Genomic DNA, 23,719 nt, shown 5'->3' with positions numbered 1-23,719 from the left:
TTCATTTTGCTATAAATCAGACATGATTTTCAGCACTCTGTTTTAAAAAGTAATGTGATTTCTTGTGGAATAACTAAAATAAGGACCCACTGACAGTTGTTTCCACATTAAAGTGAGGTGGATTTCACCCTAAAGCTTCTGAGTTGCCAGACAAGCTTCACTTTATCAAGGAGAAAAATTAAAATCCACTAAACCAAAGTAAAATGAAATAAAATTCCAGAAGCTAAAGGACAAGTAAAGGACACAGTCTTCACACTCTGGACTTTTCTTTTGGTCTTTTTTCCATTGACTGTGGGATAAAATTTGGGGGAAATTGTGAGGGTGTGAATGGCCAAGTGTATGTTTGAGTTCTAAGACTTGGGTCATAATACCAAGTCATAATGTGTATTTTTCTATCCCCTCTCTTACTCAATGTTGTTCATTTTTTAGTGTTATTCAATATTTTCAGTATCATGATTTGTAGAAGTTTTTATCATAATTTCTTTTATTATTTTCCTTATATTGGGAATATACACCATTTGCAGTTATTCAGTGACACTTTAAAGTAGCAGTGTGATGGACATGCATTTACATAAATTGCCATCCACATCCTTGAATTTTTTTTGTTTGGAAATGATTCCTAGAAATAGAATCACTCTTAAGGAGTGTGAACGTTTTAAAAGATTCTTGATATAGTGTGACCTTTTTTTCCCTGAGAAAGGTGTACCAATTTACACTCCTACCAGCAGTGTTTTTCACATCATGTGCTTGTCGTCATCTATTAGCATCAATGATAGGTAAAAATGTTAATGTGTCATAATTTATATGTATTTGCTTCCCAGTGAAGTTGAGTATTATGTTTTATGTTTACTAGAGAAGACGGGGACACCGGAATGCTCCTTCTTTTCAGCAAGTATATATTTAGACACATTGTGTTCCAGTGGTAGTTTTTCTCATTTATTTAAATATACGTCAATAAGCAAAATCTTGGCTGCAAACAATCATCTTAGCACTAAATTTAGTCAAGTGTCAAAGGCATTTTAAAGACACTAAATTTGGGATGCATCTCAGAAAAACATACTACATGATACTATGCTGATGAGATTTTCTTTTTATGGTAGGCAGTTGGTAATTTTGTTGTTTACCCTGGGTTCCCCCACAATGTTGAACTAGCAACTTTCAAACCTGCATACATCTGCTTTTGTAATCAAAATTGAAAGATACAATTGAAAGGAAAGATTTAGTTCACAAACTGTATAATCTTCTGATTCTGCAGAATTGAAATGAACAAACTTGAACACATATTTAAGAACGCAAGCTCTAGTCAGCATATAACTTAAGACCGGAAAAAGGTTGAATTTCCTTTCAAAATAAGCACCATGCATGACCGTGCTTCCTAAGAAAAAAAGAAAAGGTAATATCTCTAAAAATTGTATCATCGTTATTTTCATACCGGTTACCATGGTTCAATTAGTCCCTCTCTATACAGTCTAGTGGTACATTTTTCTAAATTGTGAATATTCAATAATAATTACAGAATGTATAGTGTATATAAATGTGTGTTTTAAGTGGTCTTATGTATGATATTTCAAGATGTAAGCTTATTTTTCAGGATGTTGTGTTTTGGTACCTAGGAGGGTCAGCTTTGAATCATTTCTAGTTACATATTTCTAATTTGGGGGAAAATCAGTTTTCATAGGAATAAAATGTGGTCCAAGTCTTCAGCAGAGTGAAGGAGAAGACTGAATTATAAAAAGAGACTTTAAAGCCTTAGAGGAAGTTAATAAAATAATTTTATTGAATTCCATCATGACTCAGCTTCTAATATTAATTTTGTAAATAGGAAAAAGGTAATTAAATTACTAAAGCACCTTCATTTTAAAGGTTAACTTTATTATTATTGCTCATAGGAAAGTTTATTTTTTACCACTTTTAGAACCTAGGTCTTTTTAAATTGACGCACAATTCATTTGAGTGCTTTCTATGACGCGCAGTCAGACCTGCATCCTTCCTGTGTGGGCTCTGACTATCTAATACAAGAGATAATATAATGACTTACGTATCTAGAACACAAGGTAATGATTCCATTACCTGGGCATATCCCTTTTTGGATTTGCAGACAGTTTAATTTTAATTTTTACATCTGATCTTTAACCAGTGCTTGAGATGAAACAGAACTGGGTATTTGAAAGGAATTTAATTTGTTTTGCCCATTTTAATGGTAGTTTTTTTCTGAGTGTATTTAAAGAGCTTTTTATAACTACCATCTTGCAATTTTTAAAATGGAAATATATTTTCTATTGCTTATTTTTTTTACTGCAAAGCCTTATGTATTTGTTTTAGAAAAATTAGAAAATACTGCAAAGAAAAAAGAAAAACGAAAAAATAATAGATAATTCTAATTAACATGTTGGCAGATACTCCAGTTTATTCTATATAATTCCTATATACAATAGGGGATCAAAGTACTTGTTACACTGAATACCATACTCTGACGTTACATATTTTGTAAATGTTGTTATATGTTTTTGAATGAGCAACCAATAATCATGTTAGCCTGAAGACAAACTTTCTGTAGTTCAAAGAGTGTTTGCCAACTCTTTTTCAAAAAGGAGGTTTCACATAAAAATCCAGATGTCCACCTTCTCTTGATAAATGGGGGTTCTGTGCTGCTGGGGCTGACTCCTGGTTGGCCACAGTTGAGAGCAGATGGCCACAGTTGGCCTTAGCCAGCAGGAGCATGCACTCTGCATTCAGCACATTCCTGTCCTGATCTCCTTCGCATCTTGATGTGCCTACCTGACTCCCAAAACCAAATTGTTTGAAGGGCAGTAGTTTGTCTAGGATAGTGCTTTCAACAAGGCTGTACTGGCCCCTAAGGGAAGATTTGAAAGTGTTTTCTGGATGCCACAGTGCTTGGAGGGCACTATTGACATTTAGTGGACTGCTGTCCTGTTATGTGAGAGGCTGTCCTGGACCTGGAAGTTGTGTCCTGCATTTTCAGCAGTCCCTTTGGGTATTCATGTAGGTGAAACACCTGTTTATAATTATTTGAGCCTAGAAACAAAATTGGTTGCACATATAAAAACTGCTTTAATTCAATTTTAGTATACATTGAATTTCCTAAGACTACAACTACTGTAAAATTTCAGGTAAAATTGTTCTTTGCTTTGGAAGGTTTACTGTGCGTTGTTCACCATTAGGAAAACCATGTCACTGACAACAAGGTGGCTCATGGTATTTGAATAACCAACACAATGCAGCTCCATCAGTGTTCATTTGTAGCATCCTTGTTCAATATAACAAAAAGCAAAATTAACACTTCTTTCACATTTTTTATGAATAAGAAATAAATCTCAGATCTTATGAGAGAATATTAATGCTTCTTTGTGTGTTTTTCACTTTTACCATCTATAATTTGCCTTGGCATGTTATCTAGACTTCAGTTACTCCCTTCCTTTTATCACTTGCCTGTAAGCCTGATTTATTATTTCCTTTTTTTTTTTTTTTTTGAGACGGAGTCTGGCTCTGTCGCCCAGGCCGGATCTCAGCTCACTGCAAGCTCCGCCTCCCAGGTTCACGCCATTCTCCTGCCTCAGCCTCCCAAGTAGCTGGGACTACAGGTGCCCGCCACCTCGCCCGGCTAGTTTTTTGTATTTCTTAGTAGAGACGGGGTTTCACCGTGTTAGCCAGGATGGTCTCGATCTCCTGACCTCGTGATCCGCCCGTCTCGGCCTCCCAAAGTGCTGGGATTACAGGCTTGAGCCACCGCGCCTGGCCCCTGATTTATTATTTCTTATTCTAATACTAAATTTTAGCCTAATGTCGATCAACCACTCACCCTCCAGTCTTTCACTTTCTTAACCTTCTTGAAAGTACTGGCTTCTTCTTACTTCTCTTTAATTCATATTTACTTGTTGGTAGTAGGGTAGGCATCAGATAAGTTCCTCAATATGGAGGTTATGCTCATGCCTGGGGCACTTTATGATTAAAAATAATATTATTATAGAGGTTGTTTGTATAAACTATGAGCTTTGTGTTAGGTTAGTAAAAGAGGCATTACAAAATACTTGTTTTTAAATGTGAAGCTTTGTGCTTGAGCAGCTTAATGCTCTGGGTGAGCATAGAGAATATACATTGGTCCTAAAGAGGCTTGCAGGCTTCCAGAAAGACATTACATAGAAATAAGTTATGTCTAGACTGAGAGGATGATGAAATATGCTCCAGGATTTCAGAGAGGGGCAAGTAGGTATGTTTGAATGGGTGAGGAAGGCCTGTGGATGAAGCCGAGGAGGTGTCACCCAACCTAGATGCTTGGGGAAGCTGTTAAGAGTTTTGGAGAAGGGGACAATGAAGCAAAGTTCTCTCCCTTCTTTTTCACTTCCCCCCATTCTTTTTCTTCTAGAACTGTATCTTTTCTTCTTTCTTTCCTGAAGATGCAAAAGCTACAGATGTGAATGAGAGGGACTAAAGCCAGAGTCATGACTGTGAAGTATTGATTTCAGGTATTTGTTCTTAAACTCAGACCAAATATAAAAAGATGACCTTGGGGGCTTAGAATTGTGCAGTTTTTGTTCTTCAAGAGAATTTATTGGAGAGATCTCAGAGTAAGGCATTGCTTGTATTTTCCTTCAGCATAGTACTTAGATTTTCATTTTCTTAGATCTAATTATAAAAGAGACTTAGGAGGTGGAAAATAAATTCAATAAGTCTTCAAAGTTTTTCCTTTCTTTATTTTATAAGCTAAGTATCATTGAATTGGGGGAATACTAAGAAGGGTATCGGTGACAGAATCACTAGTTTCCTCAACCTGCCTCAGCTTACCAAATTTAACTCATTTTGTGAAACTATCACCACATGTAAATATATAAAAAATTAGAATTTCTTTGAAGAAACATTTTCTTAGCCAATCAAAAGTAAGAGCTAATGAGGCTTCAGGATGATTTGGTTTTCAGACTTTTTTTTTTTTTTTCCCAATGCCACAATGCTTAGATACGGTGGGAAAGGCACTTCAAAGTGAGTACTCCAGATTTAATTCAAATGCACCCATTTAAGTAGCTCAGAAAATTGCATAATCTATGGTTTCTGGAGTGACAGTGTTTTATATGTTGAAATCTTTTGGAGTGAGATTGAAACAGCATAATCATTTTATTTCATTAAAATCAGTCTCAGCCTCTTCTTTTTCCTTTCATTCACTGCAGGCTTTTCCATCTAGGAAACAATTCATAGCTGCTTCTTCAGAGGATGTCTAATTTTCCCTCATTCAGAGGGACACATTTGGTAGTTTGCCCTGTGTTTTAATTAGTAAGCTTCAGAGAAAGAGAGTCGTCAGAGCCAGGGCCCCCAGTTGTGGAAGTTTCTATATCCGGTAAATTGGATCCATTCCAGGGCAGAATCATTTATCAACAAATGAAACACCAGCCACTTCCCACACGTCCTCTGATTGCATTAAAAAAATCACTCCCCTTCCTACCCAAATTGAGTATGCTTACAGTATGGAGCTGACGAACATTCTCTTTCCTTCTCCTCCTCCTCCTCCTCCTCCTCCTCATTCTGTTGAATTGCTGGTTTCTGTAATCTATTAGGCTTCTTATTAATAGTAATAAAATGTTCATTCATTAACTCTCTCATGCCTACATATCAGTTATAGTCACTCTCTTTGCCCCCAAGTTATGCAGTCTTTATAAGGTTGTTCAGTAGCAGAGAAATGAGCTGGGAAAACTGATATTGCATCTGTAGCATCAGGTACTATTTAACCAGTGGGAGGGACTGATAAAATTAGCAAGTTGACTAACCACTTCCCTTCCTTGCGGCTCTTTAATATTATAACGGATACAGAAAAGTTCAGAAGGACTGAGCTAGTTTGCGAAACCACAGCACACTTTGGCAAAGAGGGAATGCACAATAAAACGGGTAAGTTTCTTTCTTTTAACCTTTTAAGAGAACTGTGAAAAAGATAGTGGGGTAGACATTTTTAAGTTTGACTCTGCAAATCGTCTTTAATAATTTGTAGGCTGTGGAAAGATAAACCTGTCATGAGGAGGGAAGCAAAACGTTTTTCCAATCAGTAGCAGCAACAACAACAAAAATTACATTGAGCAAAACATTCAGCTCTGAGAATGCCTTTATTATTTCAGATAGATAAGACTAAAGTGTTTTTGGGAGAGGGTTCTTGAATTAGTAAAAATATTGATAAATAAGTTCCTGTACTCTGAGTTTTTGAAATTTAGCCTGGAATTGTCAGCAGGAGCATTATCTACTGAAGCTGAATGTCCGTCTGGATCTTGAAACAGCTTAGTCTTCTGTTGTCTTCTTTGTGGTTAAAATTTTTTGTTGCTTTTAACTCTTTTATTATCAAAAAGTTCAAACACAAGCAAAAATAGAGTGAATAGTGTAGAGATTTCCCATGCATCTATCACATGCCTTCAATAGCTATAACTTCAGAGCCCAGGTTGTGTCATCCACACATCTGTGGTACACTCCCTCCTTCAATCTAGTTGAATTGCAGCATTTTGAAATATACTTATTGTGAACATTAAATAAAAGAGGCCTAGGATTTCCTAAAGGCTTATACCAGCTCAGCAATATAAGGTTTAGAGAAATATTATTACATAAAATTGAATTATGAGTCATAGAAAGCACAAATGAGTTTCCAGTGGTTGTTTCACCAGTGGGAGCAGGAGTAGGGGATGGTAGATATTAAGATTGTAGTCTCTGGAGCCAAACTGTTTGGGGTCAAATTTTGGTTCCATCACAATCCAGTATCCTTAAGACAATTTCTTAACCTTTTTGTGTCTCAGTTTCCTCACCTGAAAATGAATACAATAGCACTGATCTGAGCATGAGGGATGATGAACCAGTGCGTGCCAAGACTCTGAAAATTGCTGGGAACATAGAATGCTCACTGTTAGCCTACAACTGTTGGTCAGAATTCTTAGAGTGATGGTAGGGTTGTGATTTGTCCAAGCGGAAAGCCAAAGGTTGTATCTGAGCATATTGGGCTATCTTCTTTTCTCCTGATTATTTTATAATGCCAGGCTAGGAAAAGTCTCCATTGAGATGTCTTGCTTGCTTTTGCACCCTCTGAAAACTCCTTGCTCTTGCTTCAGTCCTCACCTGCTCTGAATTAATTCTCTCTACAAACAAAAGGTATCTGAGCTTGTTTTGCCCACCCTCTCACTTTGAGGACGAGGGAGTAGAGATTTGTCTAAGCTCACAGAACAAGGAGTAGATCTGATGGAAAAGACCCTGTCATGGGCTTCATGGACTCCTCTAATGTCTGTTTGAAGGGGTACTGCAGTTGGGTTTAGGAAACACTGTTGGGTCTGAGAGGCTGCCTCATGTCTGAGGCTCTTATGCATCCGTCTCTGATGTAGAGGTCTTCCAGGGCTGCAAGTTACTCAGATACTTTTTTCATTGCTAATCAGAATAGTGAAATTCTGAGGATGGCAACAAATGGATGGTGAGGACCTTCCCTAAGCTATTTTTTTCTATACTATTCATCAAATAGTAATGGCTGTCATTTATTGAGCATTGACAATGCACCTGGCATGTGCTATGTGGTTTTCTTATTTACTCCTCCTTGTATCCCTATGTAATATTTACTATTAATATCTTCATTTTATAGAAAATAAACTAAGGTACAGAGAAGCTAAGCTACTTACCCAGCTGATAAGAGACAGCCAGGATTTTGTTCCAAGTCTGTCTGACTTCTTAGAGCATTTGTCCACAAGAAATAGGTTTGTTCAAACATGTGCACTCGAAATGCATCTGTGATTTTTGCTCTTAGGCTTCCTGAAGATGAAAGTCGTCAGTATTCCTATAAAGCAAGCTGAATGGAAAGCCTTTTCTCTAGTAATAGTTTTCCCACAGTGAATTTTCATAATGCCTAATTACAAGCTGGAAATTTGTCATAAATCTTGACAAATATAGAGGCGGGTGGGGATGGTGTGGAGTTACCACTGTAAAAAATAAATATGGAACTGACAGGTAAAAAAAGATATGCTCTTTTAGTAAATTAACCATGCTTCAGTGGTGGATTTTGTTTTTAAGGCCATTTGTCTCTCTTGAGTTTTTGTAGAGGAGGGTGAAATACATCTAAGTCAGTTTTTGAGAACATGCAGTGCTGTTGTAAAACAAATGATAAACACTGATGCGCTGCAGAAATAAAAGTTGGCTGAATCTTCTGGGAGGTGCTGAAGAGAACTGGGACATGCACAGTCAGACATTTTAGAAACCTGGAATTGACTTGAAGTGCTTTATCTTTTACATTACGGGTACAACTGCAAAAATAGAACTGAATGTGTGAATGAAGAGAGAGGTTAATTTCACAACTTTGGAGAATTTTTTTCCCCTCCAATAGAGTAGTGTTTTAAAAAATTTTTTTCTTCACTCGAGGGGACATGGTCTAAAATTTAGAGCTAAAAATGCAAACATCAGATATAAATGATTGACTTGCCTTTTATCAGGCAATCTGATACAATTTGCACTCGTTCATTTTTCCTTCATTGACTACAGTACTTTCGTCATCTTGACAGAATCAGTTAAGCTTTACCTATAAAAATATTGGTAGAGATTTGAAATCATATGATCTTTTGGCAGAAAAAGAAAAGGATAAAGGGAATTGCAGTTGCCAGTGTTGGGGTGAGTGAAGTGGGAAGGGTCACTGTTATGTTGCATTCTTGGATTCTTAACCTTTGAGAAAGCAGAGCAGCTCTTTAGTACTGGCCACTGCAAACCATTTTCCAGAATTTTTCCATCATCTCTGTTTTTTTCTTTTTGTTTTTGTCTCTAATGTCTTTATCTCATAAGAACATATTCACAACCTGTAAAGCAGGGTTTAGGGTTGGAAATTTATGTTTGTCTATCAATAGAGACAGATTCAGAGTGCTATTTAGCTTGTCAGTGTCCACTTCTTTGTGCACTCATGTAATTTCTGGTGGGGTTGGTCACCCATTGGATTACTGTGTACTAGTGCCTTCATGTTTACAGATTGTTTTCTATCCTAATATTTAACATTTGTCAATGCATTATGTCACTGCTATTATTAAATGTGAAAATTCAGTAAGTTTTAAAAATCAATAAACATTAATTAATGCTTGATTTAAATGCTTGATTTAATTAATAACTTAATTTAAATTTTAATAATAACATGTATTAAAAGTCTTGAATAGATAAAGCATTGTTTTCCCTTGAGATGAATTCTGTCTTCATTTGTTCTTTTGTCCATTTATTCACAATTACTTAGCATCTCCTGCTGGAGATCCAGAAATCAATAATCACAGTTTGTGCCCTCAGAAAGTTCACAGGTTTGGGGTGAAAAACAGTTGTATGAAATAAATGATGCTATAGTTCACAAAATATATTCTAACTACATTGGACCATCTGCATTGGGAGAGAGGGTATGTGTGTATGGATAATCCCAGACCCTGGGATTAGAGCATCATGGTTCAAAGCCCATTACCCTCTGTTTTTGGGTATTTAACTAATGTTCTTAGGCCATGATTTCTTCACCTGTAAAATGATACTGAGCTCCTAGGAGTGTTGTATTAATTTAACATGTAATACATGTTAAGTATTTATATAGCATATCCTATAGTCTTTGGGGGATCAAGGATAGTCTCTCAAATGAAGTTAACTTTAAACAGCCTGAATGGCATAGATGCTTCTAGTCACAGGGAACTGGGTATGACAAAATGGAAAAGAGTTTTGCTTGTTTGAGAAAGAGAGTAAAGGCCAGCATGGCTGAAACATGTCAAAAGTGGGGAAGTTTCTTAGAGGTCCTGGAAGAGTCCAGATCGTGCTGAGCCTAGTAGGTCATGTTATGCAGCTGCATGTTGTGCAAGTGCAATCAGAAGTGATTGAAAGGTTTACACAGAGAGTTGCATGACCTGAATAATATTTTTAAACTAGTTGCAGAGTGGAGAATAGATTTGTGAACAGCAAGAGTAGACACATGGAAATAGGTTAGAAAACTGTTTCAATAGCTTAGTCCAAAAATGATGACCATTTGGATTAAACAGTGTCAGGGGTGTAGGGGCAGTGGACAGAGTGAGAAATCCTGTATAATTAATAGGACTTGGTAAACAACTGGATGTTGTTGGGGAGTGCCAATTATGATCCTATGGTGTTTAGCAACTGGGTCTAGTGAGATGTCATGTGTGAAGATGGGCAAATTGGAAGAAGAGCAGGCTTGGACTTCTCAATTTACATGCTTTTGAAACACTCCAGGGGAGATGTCAAGTAGGCATAAGACGTCATGTAGATGTTAAGTGAAGTCATGAAAATAGATGTGATCACTCAGAGAGATGGGATGAAGTGAGAAAATCTGAGGACCCAGTACTCAACCACTGGAAATTCCAAAATTTAGAGGACAGAGGAGAAGCAGCCAGTAAAGGAGGTGGATAAGTCATGGTCAGAGAAAAGGGAAAATAAGGAAGTTGTAGTTTTAAGGAAGACATAAGAAAATAGCATATTCAGGAGAAAGGAGTGATTATCCATGTCAAATGCTAAGGAGCTAATAAATAATCAAAAAACACCATGGAATTGGTATCATGGAGCTCACTGACATAAATATAGAAAATACAATTTCTTTAAAATTGCATTGGATTTTAACATACTGACTAATCAAGTTTACTGTTGACCAATTGAATAAATATATGAAGACGATAAAAGAGACATATTATTTTCCCAAGTGGCAGTATATTTAGAAATTATCTTACTTCTGTCTTTATGTAACTGTATGGTATACAAAGAAGCAGTAATAAACTATGCTGGTCTAAACTTACTTCCCTGGAAGTGCAAAGTACTTGAATTCGGCACTTTCTTCTTGTGTATTCCCAATATCAAGATTACCAGGTACCATTGCTGAGGGAACCATTTGCATAGACCAGTAGTTCTCAACTGGGGACAGTTTGGTACCCCAGAGCACATTTGGCAATGTCTAGAGATATTTTTGATTATTACAGCTGGCGGCAGGTATGTTACCAGCATCTAGGGAGACGAGGCCAGGGATGCTGCTGAATATCCTGTAATGCACCAGACAGTACCCCACAACAAATAATTATTTGGCCCCAAATGTCAATAGTGCTGAAGTTGAGAAACCTTGACATAGACTAATGCAGACCTGCTCAGTGCCTAACATCCGGCCTTGACAATAGTAGATCTTCACTAGAATTGTTCTGCAGGAGAGTGGGAGATCCTTTACTGCCTTTTGTTCATGGTTTACCAATAGGTTTATGTAGTAAGTGATCTTTGAATTTGGTTTTTATCTTGAAACTTCTTTGTAAAAAACAAAGTGAATAAATAAAAGTATTGTGCACTCACGTGAATTATCTCTGCAGAATTTTCAGTAGAATTTATCTATGTGGTTAAAAATAGAGGACAGTGCTCCACCCAGTGCATGTTAGACTTCTTACATCAGAACTGGATTCTTTATGTAGAGTTAGTTCCTATGCTGAAGTGCGTATTAGAGAAGTTTCAGTATTAAAACCATAATTTAAACATTTAATAGATTTATTTTCTTAAAGTGTGTAAAGATCTACTTCTTTAAAAATAATAAATTTTATTTTCTCTTGATTATAACATAGTCTATATAGCTCATATTTGTGTGTGTGTGTGTGTGTGTGTGTGTAACTATAATAAACTCTTAGATACCCATAATCAAGGCAGGATATGGAATTTAACCATTATCAATAAAACCACCTATGTGAATTCCCCTCTTTGCCAAGGAGAAACACAATTCTGAATATTTTGTTTCTTGTTTCCTTGTGTTAAAATTCCACTACATATATATGTATCCCCAAACGAAGTATGAATTTAGTTTTTAAAATGTCTATGCCTGTAGGGTGGATTAGGAAGGAGAGCCATGGAAAAAATAAAACAAACTCAATGGCTATTTGAGAAATGCAGACACATGGCTTTGAGGCTTGGCACCAAGTGTCGGGGCAGTGGCACCATTAGAAAGAAGTAGACATTTCTGTGACTGTCTGCCTCTATGGAGAAAGGGGGAGCCTAAGGTCAAGATGACAGTGGTTTAAACACAGTGTTAGAATGGAGGTTTTATGAACAGAATCACAGAAGGAGGCAGGGGACAAGAAGCACACAGGCTGAGACAGACTTTGTATGCAGTGCCTTCTTTTAGGAAGATTGAAGTGCCATGTTTATTGTCTAGACTTGTACTTGCCATGGAAGCAGGACATCTGAGAGCTTGCTCTGTCTGGGCAATTCAAGATAGAGACTTAGAAACGTCCTTGTTGAACAGTAGAGCTGTAGGTGAAGATTTGAGAAACTTCAGTGTAGGTGCGAGTTGAAGCCACATGAAAGGAAGAAACCTGGGGACAAGAAGCTTAGGAAATGCCCATCGCTAATGGTGGTGTTGAAAACACATTATAAGCTTTTGCTATGGCTATTGCTTATTTTTATTTAAAAACTTTCAGTCATTTTATTTCCACGTATAGGCTTCCTCGGGCTGTCTTTACAATATATGTTATGGTAGGGGATTATTAGGCTGACGCAAAAGTAACTGTGGTTTTTGCCATTAAACGGAGTGGACCAAAGAATTTTGCACCAATTCTTTGGTCCATGTGTCTGCATTTCTCAAATAGCCATTGAGTTTGTTTTATTTTTCTGACTGCTCTCCTTGCCAATCCATCCTACAGGCATAGACATTTAAAAACTCTTAATTTCATACCTTGTTTGGGGATACATAAATACATAGTGGAATTTTAACAAAATGTTAAATGTTTGAATGCTACAATAACATTCTAAGCTAGGTTAGATTCTTGTGGCAGTAAATAGGATATTATGGTTTGGCTTGGAATTCTTGTAAGACTTGGAACAGTTTTTAATCCTGATCCAAAAGAGTTTAGTCATCAGAAGAACCACAAGTGGCACAGTAAATGTCAGTGCTAGGTATAAATGTGACCTCAACAAAGTTTGTTTCTAGGGCTGCCATTCTCCTTTTTGTTAGTTTCTTTGGTCCTACATTTCTTCATCTTCACAATAAGAAGTTGGTCTGGATAATGTGTCAAATCATTAAAATAATGTTCTCTGCTTTTTAACTTTCATGACCGTCCATCCTGCCTGAGGCCTGTGCCTGGGGGATTTCACTCTGCCCTTTCTTCTCCCATAGGCCATTTAAATGTTACAGCTCTAAATTTGTTTTTCTCAGAGTCCTGCTACTTACTAATGCTAAAATACAAGTCTGTATTATTTCCGGTAATTCACAATACACTATGATTGGGCTCATATATTCGCTCCCAGATGCTTCTTCACTGGGGGTTTCACTGCCTGACCCTAAAGTGGTGCTCAATGGTAGACCATTCAGGTAGCATGGCAGAGGTAAGCTAAACAGGGTGATATTGTTATTATTTATTTTCACAAGTACTTTTCTGATCCATATTTATCTAACCTTTATAAACATAACATTAGAAATGTAAGACCTACATTTTTATGTTTTTCTTACTTGAGATAATTTTCAAAAGTTTTTACTTTCCAGTCGACGAACTTTCTTTATTTAGCTTGTATTTGAATTGACTGACTGTTCTTAAGTCAATTTTTATGTGATCATGTTGCTACATAGGACACTCTTAGTCATATACCTATAGCTGCGAGTTGGTTTAAATATCCCATATAAAAAGTTATAAAAATAAATAGTAAAGCTGTTATTATGAATTTACCTATAGGAAAACTGAAATTTTATTAAAAATTTCTTATCAGCATTTTGTGGTTTTGTAACAACACCATGAATGCAAACCCAGTAAGTAGGAGGGAAAATATTCTATATTTGTAGTTAGGATTGTATCTGTTTGATTCAAAATGATGAGTTAGATTTTAAACTTATTTTGGAGCCCAACTTTTCTTGAGTTTCCAAATGAATAAAGATATTTATATAATAAACATTCAGTTTATTACTGAAAAATGAATTAAGATGACAGTAAATAACCTCAGGTATAGGATTCTGCATTGTAAAGTGGTACATTTAATGTTTATGCAAGAGTAAGATTTTTTAAAAAACTAATTTTAAAAAGTGATTAGCACCTTTGCCGTACAACTCTTAATATTTTTCTTTTTTGTAACACTGCATAAAATTTGAAGTATTTTTTGCTTCAAAATTTGACCTACTTAGAAAAGTTCTGATAATTCCAATGTAATGTATTCCTTGTTTTGTAAGCAAGCGCCTTTGGGTAATGTATTGGAGAGACAAGTAATCTCATCAAGAAGCGTAATGGACCCTATCACATTTCAAGATATATTTTTTTTTCCTAGAACTTCTGCTTCAAATTTAGTCTGTGTTTAATGATACCACACTTTACTGGTGAGGGTACTTTTCCAGCAGTTTAACTCTCTTTGCATACAAATGGTGTTTTGGGTCTGGCTGCCATTACTGATCTTTTCCTTGAAATGAGGTGACATAATTTGATTTTTTACAGTGAGGAAAAAAGGGTTTTGTTCATCTTGAGATGTTACAGAAAGAAAAGTTGTCATTGAATGAAATGCATGACTTGATGCCATTTGTAAAACAGGTTGGTGCTAGCTCAAGAAGGCAGGAACAAATTCTTACTTGGTTGAAAAGTATGATTGGCTGAGGGGGTAAAGGAAAATCTCCAGACTTAGTCATTCCGGGGCTCTACAATGTAGATCTGAAGCAGCACGGAGGAAAGGCTGCCAATCCACCTTCATCTTAGCAGGCACGGAGGACAGGCTACCAATCCATCTTCATCTTAGCAAGCACTTTTCCTCTTCTTGATTCCAGTGAGCTATGTATTTTAGTCAAAGATGTTAAATTTTGAAGGCTTCTCAAGAGACTCTCATGACAAGCAAGATATTCTTTATTATCTCCTTTTATTATTGAAGCAGTTGAGGTCCTAAGAGACATTAAGTGACTTTTCCAGGAACTTAGATATCACCACCCTAAAATTCAGGTCTTCCTCCCCTTACAGCAGCCTCTCTCTAGATCAAGCTTGTCCAACCCGTGGCCTGTGGGCCATGTGCAGCCCAGGGTGTCTTTGAATGCAGCCCAACACAAATTTGTAAACTTTCCTAAAACATAAGATTTTTTTGCAATTTTTTTTTTTTTTTTTTTTTTTAGCTCATTGGCTATCATTAGTGTTAGTGCATTTTATATGTGGCCCAAGACAGTTCTTCCAATGTGGCCCAGGGAAACCGAAAGATAGGACGCTCCTGCTCTAGATATACTGACTTTTCCAAGGAATGTCAGGGGGTAAGATCTGTTTTTAATTGGTTCCACTCCCGGGGGAAGGCTTTCTTCTATACATGTCAGGTTTTCTTTGACTTATCAATACCTTCATGAAGAAACAATGAACTGAAGGACATTTTAAAAGCAGGTTGTATAAGCCACTAACAAATTTTGAATAATTGCTAGTCTCTGCATATAAGTAAAAAAAAGAAAGCAGTTCAACAATATGTTAATTATATGTAGAAATTATTTTTATCACAATAAAATTAAGACATACTACAAGAACAAATCGACTTAGTTTTTCAGTTTGCAATTATCTTCCCAAATTAAATACAAGTAAAGATCTTAATAAATGTAACATTAAAGTTCTTGAACTATATACCACACACTACTCCACATAAACAGACAGGTTATATTAAAACTAGCAAAGCCGTATTTTGTCTATGCTTGCTAGAAAATAAATTTTGTATACATTCTAGAAGACTACGATAATTTTGTATATGTAACTGACAGAAAATACTTCTAGGAGAAATATAATTATCGTATTAAAGGTTATGAAACGGCAGTCGAAACCCATAAAGTCATGGATTCTAGTTAATACAGTATAATAAGGGAGAGCTCACACTATTCCTCATGAATCATGCTGCGAAAACTCCTGTCAAATAAAGAATTATTAAGTTGAGATAAAGAAATTAATTTGTTTCTTCAAAACTGAAGAAATGCAAACATTTTTGTTTTCTGGATGAAAACACTTTTTTTTTTACGCAATGCAATTTTCTATATAAAAGGTTTATTGCATGTGTATTTTGATGACCTTATTATACTCATTTTGTGTGAAATTGTTTAAAAAATAATATTCCCTCAAGTTAAATTACTCAATTGAAACTTCCTTGCTTCTCAATATAAGCATCAGAATAATACTTTAAGGTCATAATATCAGAAGCTATTGACTAAGTGATTTAAAGATAGAATGTCTATATTCTCAATGGAGCAAATTAATTTAAATATGGTAGCTGAAGTTGCATTTTATGATAGAGCAGGACATTGTTGTCTTGTTTTTTAACCTCACCCTGAAAATAATTATAGGAAAAAGCAATCTAGATACATTATAGATTTTTTTTTCTTGCATGAAGTGATTTAATCCTCTATTTTATTCCAGAGACTTATTTAGGTTTCATTTACTGTCCCACTGGGATAGTAAATAGTGTAATGCTTTCTTTCATATTACTATCTAAGTATTTAAATGCAGAAATGGAGATGAAAACTTTGACTCCTACTGCATTTGAATGTATGAATTTACATATATAAAAATGTACAATAAGCATGTGTATAGAAAAAAATCACTGCTATATTTTTTGTAGCTCTTGCTACAGAGACCAAGAGATCAAAATAAATCTGCCCTCAAATGAGAAGTGCCAGCTTCTTCACTTCACATTTCTCCCACCAGACACTCATGTTTAATAATGAGAATGAATGAATGATGCAGTGGATAAAGGTCTATCTTGTTAATTAGATGTTCTCACATGATGAAGTCTTAATATGCCTGTGTTTTCCATATTCCCTGTAAATCACCATAGAATTGAAGAAAATGGATCTTGTATGAATCTTCAGATCTATTTATTTTTGTGCATATGCATTTGATCAAGTAATTAATTTAAATGATTTAAATGTTTAATGACTCTACTGCTTTTGAAGTCATATGTGTGGTTCTTAAAAATTTTAAATACTCAGGTGTTAAGAACAGCAGCCTTACCATCAGTTGGTGATTTCCTTAAGTGAAAATTTAAGAGTTTAAGGGCGCAAGTTGTGCAGCAATTAAGTAGAAAATGTACATGTGATTAATCATAATTCCAGTCTGCTTGTTTGTTTGAGCTCTTGGGCCAGTGCTAGTAATCTTACACACTTAATTGACACTTGCAATGTATGCCCATATGCTTAGTTTTCTAATTGTGGTTCTTATGGGGACTCACTTGGCACATGTAGTTTATATGCATCATCTCAATCAGAAAATGAGAATAAATCCAGATGATATGAAGTATTCAATGTCATCCTTTGGCGAAGGCATTGTTAATGTGGATGGTGTGGCTGGATATGAGGGTTGAGGTGTCGAAGAAGGGCGTTAGTCTTGGAGCCAGGAACATCTGGATTTTTACATAAGCATATTATTAGCTACCTCAGTGATATTTGCAAACTCACTTTACCTTTCCAAGTCACAGTTTCTTCGTCCATAATGCCTTCTTTGTCAGGTGGTAGCAAACTAAAAGGAAAAAATTTATGTAAAGTTTCAACCTACTTTCTAGAAGACGTGAAAAAATTGAGTTTGCCTTCGTGTGTTTCAGTTTCTTCATCTAAATGTCTGCTCTGTAAAGTAGTAGTAATTGTATGATGAAGTCATTCTGCAAAGCTAGAAACAAACCTTCTAGAAGGCATAGACAAGTATCTAGTCTATAGTACAGTGTTTGGGGCCTAGGGAGTGCTCAGTAGTCATTTGAGTGACTTAAGGCACTTAGGATACTGACAAGATATTAAACAAATATTATTTCTATGATCTTCTTTTTCAAGAGTTCTTTAACTGGTTGAATTACTAGCTAACAATAGTTAACTATCTCAGTTAAGTAACTTTTTCCTTCAGGTCTTATTTCCCACATATATAATATATAATATAAAGTGTTGTTTGTCAATTGCTTTTTTTTTTCCCATGGCTTTTCCTAAAAATATGATTTTGTTGGATGCAGTAGCATAAAGAAGCCATTAACATATTGAGAGTTTTTCTTAGAAAGGGTAGAATACCAGTTAATATAATGATTAAGTGTGTAGTAAATTCACCCCACTTATATTATGGTCAAGTCACTAGCATAAAGCTATTAAGTTTTCAGAGATGGCAAAAGGACAGTTATGGAATGAGACTCTTTTTTTTTTTTTTTTTGAGACGGAGTCTCACTGTGTTGCCCAGGCTGGAGTGCAGTGGCACAATCTCGGTTCACTGCAAGCTCTGCCTCCTGGGTTCACGCCATTCTCCTGCCTCAGCCTCCTGAGTAGCTGGGACTACAGGTGCCCGCCACCATGCCTGGCTAATTTTTTCTTTTTTTTTGTATTTTTAGTAGAGACGAGTTTTCACCGTGTTAGCCAGGATGCTCTCCATCTCCTGACCTCGTGATCCGCCTGCCTTGGCCTCCTAAAGTGCTGGGATTACAGGCGTGAGCCACCGCGCCTGACTGGAATGAGACTCTTACATTCTTTATGTTGAAAAGCACAGGTGCTGGAGTCCATGGTAAGACTGTTAGCTGGCTATCAAATTCCATTCCTTCTTGTTCCATGGAAACAGTACCTCAACACGTGCTGGTCAACTAGGCACTAGGACTTCCAGTTCCTATTTGAGATAGGTGTGGCCATGTGGCTGAGTTCTTATGAATAGAATGTGAGTGATTTGGCAATTTGTATCACTTCTGGATCTGTGCTTTAAGATATTAGTTACGCTCCATGTTCCTTCCCCCTCCTGCTGGGTGGAACCTCACATGGTTTTGGTCCAGTGTCAACCTTATGCTGTAGCAGTGCGCTAGGAATGTCAGGGCAGCAAGGTGGAAAGAACCTTGGTTGATGAGGTCCTGCCAACCTGAAGTGTTACACAAGAAGGAAATAAACTTCTCTGTTGTTTACAGCACTGTATTAATTGGTTTCTTTGTTACAGCAGCTTAGTATAAACCCTGCCTGATACAGAGTCTCATAGAATTTGGTTGACCTGGGTCCTGCCCAGCGTTAGCAAAGTGTTTTGAATCTCCAAGCCCCAGGGTCCTCATGTGTTACATGGTACTATTGTGGGATTATACTATATAAGAGTTTAAAAGTTCAGCATTTAAGTATACTGGAGACTGTACTAAGTGCCTTCTATACACTGTAATTTAATGTTTATGACTAAGTTATGAGTTAGGAATTATCTGGTACAGATGGCAGCTTTAAGGAATGATGAGTGTAAATTACTTTCCCAAAGGTCTAGTGCTGGTACTGATAGAGCCAGATTTTTTTTTTTTTTTTTTTTTTTTACTGTACTTTAAGTTCTAGGGTACATGTGCACAACGTGCAGATTTGTTACATATGTATACATGTGCCATGTTGGTGTGCTGCACCCATTAACTCGTCATTTACATTAGGTATATCTCCTAATGCTATCCCTCTCCCCTCTCCCCACCCCACAATAGGCCCCGGTGTGTGATGTTCCCCTTCCTGTGTCCAAGTGATCTCATTGTTCAATTCCCACCTATGAGTGAGAACATGTGGTATTTGGTTTTCTGTTCTTGCGATAGTTTGCTGAGAATGATGGTTTCCAGCTGCATCCATGTCCCTACAAAGGGCACAAACTCATCCTTTTTTATGGCTGCATAGTATTCCATGGTGTATATGTGCCACGTTTTCTTAATCCAGTCTATCACTGATGGACATTTGGGTTGATTCCAAGTCTTTGCTATTGTGAATAGTGCTGCAATAAACATACGTGTGCATGTGTCTTTATAGCAGCATGACTTATAATCCTTTGGGTATATCTCCAGTAGTGGGATGACTGGGTCAAATGGCATTTCTAGTTCTAGATCCTTGAGGAATCGCCACACTGTTTTCCACAATAGTTGAACTAGAGCCAGATTTTTAAAAAGCTCAGACCACCAGACTTCAGAGCTCATACTCTAAAGCAATACCAGCAGCTCTTAGCACAGTGTGTGGAAAATATTAAGCATTTCATAAGTGCTAGTGGTATTATTAATTCTTAGCAAACATCATGGAGCCCCTGTTATAGGTAAAGTAATGTGGCTTGTGCTTTGGGAACCCTCAGGCTGTTTAGCAGGGGACACAGATATGTAAAAAAGTCATTAGAGTACAAGTACTGGATGAAAGTTGAAAAAAAGTAGGTTTTCTTCAACAAAAAGGTAATAGGGATCAATGAATCTTAGAAATTAGATCACCTACCATGCAATCACAAAATATGTCATATTCTACACTGTTTATATTATATTAATATTTAATGTCCATACATCAATTTCAATGGGGGCAGAGTGTGTAAGTCACTTTTACATATTCCAAGACTTAAGAATATGTCTTGTGATTTTTCCAAGAGAAATTCTGCAGCAACTCAGAAGCATAGAACCCTCAGTGGAAAATGTATGAAAATGAACCATGCTGCCCTGGATATTCACATGTGCCCCCACCCCCACCTCCACTGTCCCTGACTAGTGAATCCTTCCTAACACATCCAGATGCCATGGTCCCTGATTTTATTGGAATAAGGTGAAAAGTTTAAGAACCAGAAATTCTAAATTGTATTTCTTCATAGGATAAGAAGTCAGTTTTTTGCTCACACACTCTTCCGTCAGGGCAGGAAGACCTTTTCTGACCCACCAATCTGAGTAGCACCTTTCCCTCCTGGTTATTCTCTTTTCCAGAATTCTGTATCTTTCCTCCATAGCCCACTTTTTGTAATTGTAATGTTTGGGTTTGTTTTTACTTGCACATTGTGTATCTTCTTCCATCTTCGCTCTTGATGATAAGTGCCACAATTGCAAAAATCATATACCCTCTACCAACCAGTGCATGCAGATATCCTAGGCCAGTGCCTGACACACAGCAGGTGTTCAATAAACAGTCATCAAATGTGAAAATACATGAATAATATTAGGTTTGAGTAAAAGAAAAATAAATATTGTTAGTTTCCCCACTTTCTCAACTAATTCTGAAAAAGGAAAATGAAAACATGATCTGAAATAGTTTACTTCCACTGAAGCTAGAAATTCACATTCACATTTGCTGGTCCTTTCATCTTCTTCCACTGTGCCAACCCATATGTGCCCAAAGAAACATAACTCAAAGCTGAATAAAGCATAACTCCCCTTTTGTTGTCAGATTTTCTGGTCTGTAAGTCAACCAGAGAAGCAGTAATCTAGAACTGTTTGAATGCCACATAGTTCTACTCTACCCTTGTACAGCATATAAAGAAACAAAATTTCTGATCTCTAGGCAGGGGTCTAGTAGATGAGAAGACAAGACATATGCATAGCACACCATGTAATACAGAGTGAGTAAAGAGTGCAGCAGTAATTGCTTAAGGGTTCAGGAAAGGGAGTTGGCACAGTGGCCTGGGCTGATCAGGAGAGCTTGGAATGGGTTGGTGAAGGGAAGTACTTGCCAGGTCTTGAGGGACTAACTAGAACAAGGAAGGTAACCTGAGCCCAGGTGAGTGAGCTAGAACACCAAGATGTATTTTAGTTTGAATTTATTCCCACCCCCAGCAATTCATTCCCCAGTCCTGAGACATGGAATGAAGTGTAAGTTGTTTATTTGGGAGGAGATCCCAGGAAACTCCAATAGGGGAAATGAGGCAGGGAATGGAAGGCAGTCAAAAAAACAATATGTTATCAAGTAAGTTGGTTGTGCTGGGTAACTAAAGCTTAATTCTGCTGAGGAGCTCCGGAAAACTCTGTGCAACAGGCACGCAGGGTGAGGAGCGGGGGCATTTCAATACCAACTCCTGACCATTGTTGTTGGTTGGGGGCTGCTGTGGATAGGACTCAGACTGGGGGTGGGGGTGTTAATTCCTCAGCACTTCTGGCCACTGAAAAATACATCCAGTCATTACAGTTAGAAGTCAATGTCTGGCCACTGTGTACTGCAGTTGCAAAAGCAAGGAGATATGGATGGACTATTGATAGCATCTGCTATGATGTGTTTTCAGAAGTAAATCTGAGTTTTACCCATGCTCCAGAAATATGTTTACATGGTTTTGAGGTAGCAGCCTTTGCAGGAAAGAAAAGATGATGGTAATCTAAGTTTAATTAAGACTGAGTAATATAGGAATAGTTTGGAATTGACCAAATAGATTCTGAAGGCTTCTACACATACTTTTGGTGTCTCTCCAAATGGTGCTATTCATGCTACTGGTAATTACTTTTCTTTAACACCTTTTGATCCAGGCATTTTCTTGCTTACGATCTTTGGATGGATATTCATCCTGGCAGGATTAAGTCTTAACTCCTCAGACTTTAAGATTTCTACAGTTATTTCAACTGTTTTTCTAGCTTCATCAATATTGCTGAATATAAATTCTTCACTCTAACCAGACTTGTTTACTCACACTCCTTTTGGCTCCTGCTATTTTGGATTTGCGAGACACCCCCACTTACTTAAATTCTTCCCATTCTCCATGTCCATTTCCAAACTCCCTCATGCAGCCATCTCCCCTGGTCATCTCAGCCAGCAGAGATGTCACTTCTCTCCTGGACCTCATTGCACAGTTAACATTGTGACATGTCTTCTATCTATTAATGCGAAGTTAAGTTTTTCTTATGTTATTAAATTTGTTGTGTGTTTATGTCTTGGCCCCTCAGCTAGAGGAGGGAAGTTCTTGTGTGTGTGTGTGTGTGTGTGTGTGTCTGTGTGTGTGTGTGTGTGTGTGTGTGTAGGGGGAGGCAAGAGTATCTGTTTTGAAGCCATACCTCTCAAGTTCAAATCCTGACTTCCCCATTTATAAGCTTTGAGTCCGTGGGGAAGTAATTGACACCTCAACAAGCATGGACATTTTATGCCTGTTAATCCAAGAGTACAAAGGGAGGGCACATAAATGAAAGTTCTGATGTGTATTAGAAAGGCTGTTAATATGAGAATCATCTTCAACACATTGAGTTTTGTGAAAATAATAGTAATTGTTCAAGGCCATTTAAAAAAATACTTCATTTCCTCCAAAGGTCTTCTTGTTACCATGTCATTTTCACAAATAAAGTGTTTGCTGTTTCTTAGATTCTAAAACTAGTCTCCAACATTATAAAATCGTAATTATTGCCGGGTGCCATGGCTCACGCTTGCATTCCCAGCACTTTGGGAGTGTGAGGCGGGCAAATAACTTGAAGTCAGGAGTTGTAGACCAGGCTGACCTGTTAACATGGTGAAACCCTGCCTCTATTAAAAATACAAAAATTAGCCAGGTATGGTGGTGCACACATGTAGCCCCAGCTACTCGGGAGACTGAGACAGGAGAATCACTTGAACCCAGGAGGCAGAGGTTGCAGTGAGCCAAAATTGTGCCATTGTGCTCCAGCCTGGGTGACAGAGTGAGACTGTGTCTCAAATTTTTAAAAAATTTGTAAAATTGAAAAAAAAATCATAATTGTTAAAGTCATAGTAATATTTTAAAAACAATTATCATGCATTAACAAAACAGCTGATGTCAGTAACACCAAAGATCAGGGTGTGGAATACATGCACCAATGGTTCTCCATCTGACTAGATATACTTTCCAGGAAATGAAAATACTTGAAGCTTTTCAAAAAGTTCTGGAAGAAAAACCATTTCTGATACCTACAAGTGTACATGTATAAGAAAACGTTAAAAATATAAAAACACATGTTTTCAAACTCAAATGTAATTTTAAGAACTTTGCCTTAATTTATGTTTATATTGCCAAGTAGCTTAAACATTTTAATAGTGTCACTGGCTGATGTTGATTATTAGACACTTCATCCAATTCATGAAGTTGGTTTTAGCAATCTATATGAACTAGGTTAA

General features: G+C 36.9%; 1 protein-coding gene across 10 annotated transcripts in view; it reads left to right on the top strand.

Annotated features, from left to right (window-relative positions):
* The window catches only part of HDAC9 (histone deacetylase 9), a 910,581-nt gene that overhangs the window by 200,786 nt on the left and 686,076 nt on the right, over positions 1 to 23,719 (top strand). The window contains exon 1 of one of the 10 annotated variants that reach the window (XM_073009076.1): positions 5,794 to 5,892. The exons of 4 other annotated variants lie outside the window; for them this stretch is intronic. In XM_073009076.1, the coding sequence (XP_072865177.1) occupies positions 5,877 to 5,892 (16 nt within the window). In that variant the 5' untranslated portion in view covers positions 5,794 to 5,876. Of the gene's footprint in view, positions 1 to 5,793; positions 5,893 to 17,977; positions 18,450 to 23,719 lie in introns of those variants that run through there. 5 more of the 10 variants (XM_073009077.1, XM_073009069.1, XM_073009073.1 and 2 more) reach the window with 5 other exon arrangements.

Source organism: Chlorocebus sabaeus, chromosome 21, assembly GCF_047675955.1.
Source record: "Chlorocebus sabaeus isolate Y175 chromosome 21, mChlSab1.0.hap1, whole genome shotgun sequence".
Classification (NCBI taxonomy): domain Eukaryota; kingdom Metazoa; phylum Chordata; class Mammalia; order Primates; family Cercopithecidae; genus Chlorocebus; species Chlorocebus sabaeus.
The sequence above is the reverse complement of the archived record's forward strand: the minus strand, read 5'-3'. Positions and strand labels throughout refer to the sequence as shown.